We start from the raw sequence: 6,223 nt of genomic DNA on the forward strand, positions 1-6,223 counted from the left end.
TAGATACTAGAAACTTGGTTAGGTAATATTACTGATCTTCATATAGGTTTCTGACATTGGTAACCAGATAAAAGTTTTCTTAGTTACATGTAATTAATGGATTTCTTTTATGAAGCATTAGAACAAACCTTGTTGCATTTCTTGAGAATTTGCTGGAATCTTTTACATAATGGTATTTGCTTATATGGCAAGGCATTCACCAATGCAAAATTATAAAGTATGTATCCTATTTGACCCTAACTTCTGTGAATTATTTCAAAGGACTTTCATATCAATACTTTGATACATTAAAATTCATTCTTTTAATAATACCTTCTATACATAAAAAATACCCCAACATTCTAAAAGGATGAAATAAAATGGCATTTTATCAAACTTTTTAATTAAAAATTTTACCATTTAGTTACAGCAGATAATATGTGTAATACCCAAGGAATAATAATAATAATAATAATAATAATAATAATAATAATAATATGTAGGCTGTACAACTCTGTGGCCTATCCATTTACTGCTCTGTTTTAAAAGTATGACTTTCACTTGACACACAAGCTGTATCAACGCTTTACAGTCCAACTCAATAAATACATAATACATTGCTTTCCAAAGAGATTTCATTTATGCAATTTCCGATACGACTGTGGCATATGCATAGAGAAATGAAGAAACAATGGAATACAAGAGTTGAATAATGTCCTGTAACATAAATGAAAGAATGTAAATAAGGACATAAAAATGTGAATAAAAATAAATAAATAAAAAGATAAGGAAAAAATAAAAATGAAAATAAAAAAATAAAAAATAAAAAATAATACAAGAGCTGAATAAATACGAATACTGGCCAGACCTCCATCATGGAAACTAGCAGCAGATTCACAACTCAAAAACAAGGTGCTGGGAATGTTGTATGTTGCATGAATCTGAAATGGATCTATTCTAATGGCATCTGTACTTTGTAGACACATGCGCAGGCTAGTTGCGCACCTAAAGAAGGGTTTCCATAAAGAACAAAATGAATAATAATAATAACAATAATAATAATAATAATAATAATAATAATAATAATAATAATAATAAAAAAGTAAAAAAAATCAGCCATGCAGAGTAGTGTCATGGACATATGGAAGGCTGGGTAAACAAGGAGAATGACAATAGCCGTGTGAAGTATAACCGTCTGCATTTGCAGAAAGCACAGAAAAGAAAACTAATTCTTATTACTTCATTGTAACAATAAATCAATGTCTATCCTTTATTACATAATAAATAATTCAAGAAAAAAAAATCTATACTGCAGATATCCTTAAAAATCATTATCCTCCCTCCCCATTCTTCACTCTTTCCAAATCATAAACACATAGATATATACCCTATTACTGTCTCAATATCACTGAGCAGTAGTGTTCAATCTATGTGTACACTACATTGAAAAAAAAAATACACATTCACTACATGGTCAGGCTGATACGCTTAGACAAATATATCATACAATGAAACACATGGAAGCTGCAGCATAACTTTTTTTTTAACAAATACTTCAGATTCATAGTTGATACACAATATATATACACATTTCTTCAAATTGCTTTGGTTAACATCTGTACAGTTTAGAGGCAAGAACAGAACAAATAGATGCACTTGATAATTCAAGTAGAAGACAAAATGTTTATCTTGCTGGCAGTAAATGCATTATAGAAAACTAAGATTTACTATAGTGTCATGTTAAAAAATAAGAAAAGAAAATCAATAAGAATGAAAGAAAGAACAAATAAAGATTGATAAAAAAAAAATGCTGATGAGGCATCAACATTATCAAAAGAAATGAAGAATCACAGCTCCTCAAAATGTAATCACTCGGCAGCGGTTTTTGAGGACCTTTTCCTGAGATTGTATGTTTTACGGTAGCATGTGTTTGTGGCGAGAATTCTGCTGGAGTCATTTCCCTCTTGGGGTAGGGGACTCTCACTTCTGGTGGACACGACTAAGTTTTGAGATGGGCTCCAGGAGTTACTGCTACTGGAGAGGACGTTAGTGGTTGCCACATACTTGAGGGGACCAATGGATGCGTTGTTGTTTACCTCGGAATCCGACCATCTTACCACACACACCCTGTTGGGTCCAAAGGTGGGGCAACCTTTGACTAAATGAGGCCACTTTAATGCCACAAACAAGTAGTGTAAATAACTTTCAGTAAGATAAAAATAACTCAAAGGCCGTGAGTCAATAGAAATGGATTTTTTTATGCGACTCAATAAGCCAGTAAAACTTCTGCCTCTGTGATAAACACTAGAAAGAAATGGTATAGGTAAAGATAAAGATCTCTTACATAAAACTATGGCAAACTTGAGGTAAAAAATGAAGTGGACACAAAGAAGAACAGAAGTTACAAAAGATGATGTGAAATACCAATGAATCTAAATGTTCACGTTAGTCCAATTCTCCTCACTGTACAGCTGTTAACCAGATCCCTCAAGGAACAAACTCTCACAGGATACATTTGTACTTGTAACATTTCCTCTATTTCCAATATTATTACTTACAACTACTATTAAGTCTTTTGCAAGAACCAAAAGACTATGAGAAGATAACCTCTACACTCAACTAAGAATACATTGTAACACTTTGGTGAAGGAAAGTTTTGCAAAAGGTATTTTGCAAAAAAGAAGAGTATGTATTATTTTCCAAAGACAAGAAATGGTTTGTCTAAGAAACTTTGCTCCTGCTATTCCCAAATTGCTGAGGTGCCTTAACCCTGTTGGTGGTGGTAGTAGTGGTAGTGGTGATGCGCAAATGCCGCAACCATCGTTACATCCCCTCAAAGGTCCTGCCCAATTCTCTACAAATATATTTGGCTAGGATTCTACAGGAATCTGTCTTGTGGTCTGAAGGGTAAATTGCCAGATGGTGTAGTGGGAGGCATCATCCCTAAGGGGTTGAATAAGTTCTGTAATGCAGGAGGAAGGGAATAGGGACTCTGTGTAAGGCCAGCTGCTGCTACTGCTGCTGCAGCTGCTGCAGCAGCAGCTGAGGAAGTTTGCTGAAGGTTAAAGGAAGATGAGGTAGCCAAGGGGTCTTGTGGGCTGGGTGTCAGGAAACTAGAGGCATTGGTACTGGGTGTGGATATGGTTGCAGATGAACTGGTGGTAGAAGGGACTGGGGTGATGGTGGCATGTGGCACAGGACTACTACTGCTACTGCTGTTACTGCTGGCTGTAACAGGTGGGGTGCTTCTGGAGGTCACATTGATCACCTGCCGCACGTCACTGTGCCCCGAAGCAAAGGAGGTGCTGGAAGATGTAACAGCAGGGGTGGAAACTACAGGGGTTACAGAGATACCCGCAGGGAGGGGGGAAGGGCCCTGGTTGGGTCTGCGGAGAGGGGGGGAGGGGGATGATGCAGGGCTGTCTAAGCAGATCACTTGGGGACTCACTGACCCAGAGGAAGGGGGAGAGAACGTTGTGCCGCTGCTGCCACCTCCTGCTGGCGTCAGCAACCCTCCAGTGCCATTCAAAGAGCCTGTTTGTGTGGAAGAGATGAGAGGATATTAGGAGATTGGCTTTCATTATTCATTAATTATTTAATGGTCATAAGTATTTATATATGGTCTACAATTAAATCACAAATGATAGAAAAAAAAGAAAAAAAAGAAAAAATACATAAAAAAATAAATCATGCATTCTATCATAATTAGTAAAAACTACACCATTTACTGTACATATTCTGCTTGTGGCAATTGTTAGTGGTTTTAGATTTAAATAAATAAATAAATAGCAGCAAGAAATTGGCACTAAGTCTATAAAAGGCATTTACCATCCAAACAGCAAATTCAAGTCATGCAGGAGGTTGTTAGTAATCATGCTTAACCTAAAACAAAATCAACCTAACACATGTGTTTAAGAAATTCAAAAACTGAGGGCTTGTATAACCGCAACAATAAAAACAAAAGCCATAGCATGCTGCTTTGCTGGGTAACAGCTGCCAGATCCACCATCAACTGTGTCAAAGTCATTATAGACTTCTTAAAAGTGAACAGAGAATGTATATATATTTTTTATTTTTCATCTTTCTAATCAATTAAAGTGAAAAAGGCTAAGGAAATTCTCAGAATCCTTTGAATAATCAGAGAATTCTAAAAAGACAGATCAAGCGATTATGATAAAAAAAAAAAATGAGAAACAAAAAATACTTATCAATTAATTTCAAGTGTGAAAATTCCCTCTTCTAAAGACATATGACAAAGGATGAGGTGCCTTGATGAGATTCGAATCCCCCTATTCCCTCTGCGGTGAATGACATTCCTGCAGCTGACACCTAACCAACAGATGCAAAGAAACGTCCTGTGTGTGCAGCTGCCCTAGGCACTCTCTCTCCCTCTCTCTCTCCTATTCTCTTCCTGTCATGGATGCTTGGTAGGTCAATACAATAGAATGTGTGTCTGTCCAGAACAGACCTAGCCTACCCTAATAATCACTGCTTTGACATCTCCTTGTAAGATCTACCCTAACTTGGTGTGGCATCTCTTTGTACATGGCTTTACAATAAAGATTTGCTCAAAATAAAGATGACAGGTGATGTACTTTAAGTTTTCATCAATCAATCATAACTCTGAAGGAAGGGGGCAGAACAACTTCTACAAAAAGACTCAACTTCAACCCCAAGAAACTTCTGAAAACACACAAGCTATGAGAAATAAAAGAGGATATCCACGTTCTATTCAAGTGATCTTTCTTTTTCATTTCTTGTATTTTCAATCTATCAAATTCTGACGTGTTGTTCAACTTGAGAGCCACCACAGGACACTGAGGAGGAAAATCTACCTTCCTTCCAAATCCCAAAGGACGTGATGAGCCACTGACTATACCCAGAGTATGGCCAATAACACTAAGCCCTAATCTTGATCCTAAACTCCTTCACCCACTACTCCCCCTTCCTAAAGCCCATGACAAGACCACCTCCTCCACCACTGCTGCCGTCACAGCTGCCGCAGCTTGCTACACACACAGCCCAGATGAACCGAGGGGGATTCCTGCACCTTCTCAGAAGGCATATATATACTGTATGTACATCACCACACTCTCTCCACACCAAGGCACGAGATGAGTACTTACAGGAGAGGGACTTCCTAAAGACGAGGCGCTTCCCAGGGTCAACTTCCCCTACGCACCAAGAATCGTTTGACTTAGTGCCCTCTGTAAGCGCAAAAGTGGTTTGGGTAATTTTACGAACTCCTCGGAGAGCCCAGTCTACTGTTTTTTTGTTTGTTTGATTGTTTTTTCTACAGCACGTACAAGATATATGACCAGACCAGCGACTTCATCTTTTGCAAACAACAGTTCAGACAAGTGCTGCATGCTTTATTTTGGAGAGATAAACAAAAGGAAAAAAAAAAAAAAAAAAAATAGAGCAAGGAGGTAAGGAGAGGAGGGGTGGGAAAAGATGGGGAAAGCACAAGGAAAGGTATTAAGAGAAAGAAAAAGGAAAAGAGAAGAGAGGAATGAAAAAAATAATAATGAATGAAAAAAATAATATAATAAGCAGGGAGTAATAGTAAATAAATGAGAGGCTGAAGGAAAGGGGGAAGGAAGAGGGGAAGGAAGAGGGGAAGGAGAGAGGGAGAGAGGGAGAGAGGGAGTAGGAGTAAGGAGGAGAGAGGGGGAGGGGGAAAGGGAAAAGGGGAGAGGGAGGGAGAGGGAGAGAGGAGGGGAGGGAGGGAAAGAAAGGGAGGGCAAGAGAGAGAGAGAGGAAGGGAGGGCAGAGAGGAGGACAGGAGGAGGAGAGAGAAAGGGAGAGGGGCAAGAGAGGAGAGGAGAGGGAGAGAGAGAGAGAGGGGGAGAGAGAGAGAGAGAGAGAGAGAGAGAGAGAGAGAGAGAGAGAGAGAGAGAGAGAGAGAGAGAGAGAGAGAGAGAGAGAGAGAGAGAGGGAGAGAGAGGGAGAGAGAGGGAGAGAGAGGGAGAGAGAGGGAGAGAGAGGGAGAACGAAGAGAGGAGAGAGGGAGAGAGGAAGAGAGAGGAGAGAGGGAGAGAGAGAGAGAGAGAGAGAGAGAGAGAGAGAGAGAGAGAGAGAGAGAGAGAGAGAGAGAATATATATATGTATATGTATATATGTATATATATATACATATATGTATATATGTATATATATACATATATATACAATATGTATACATGTACATACATATATGTATACATATATATATATATATATATATATATATATATATATATAT

General features: G+C 38.3%; 1 protein-coding gene across 4 annotated transcripts in view; it reads right to left on the bottom strand.

The window, feature by feature from the left end:
* Positions 1-365: 365 nt before the first annotated feature.
* The window catches only part of Su(var)2-10 (E3 SUMO-protein ligase Su(var)2-10), a 44,090-nt gene continuing 38,232 nt past the window's right edge, over positions 366-6,223 (bottom strand). For 3 of the 4 annotated variants that reach the window (XM_070114804.1, XM_070114806.1, XM_070114805.1), the window contains exons 11-12: positions 5,106-5,186; positions 366-3,513 (exon numbers count right to left, since the gene is read on the bottom strand). In XM_070114804.1, the coding sequence (XP_069970905.1) occupies positions 2,858-3,513; positions 5,106-5,186 (737 nt within the window). In that variant the 3' untranslated portion in view covers positions 366-2,857. The remainder of the gene's footprint in view (positions 3,514-5,105; positions 5,187-6,223) is intronic. The other variant, XM_070114807.1, reaches the window with a different exon arrangement.

The sequence above is a fragment of the Penaeus vannamei genome, chromosome 36, assembly GCF_042767895.1.
Source record: "Penaeus vannamei isolate JL-2024 chromosome 36, ASM4276789v1, whole genome shotgun sequence".
NCBI lineage: Eukaryota > Metazoa > Arthropoda > Malacostraca > Decapoda > Penaeidae > Penaeus > Penaeus vannamei.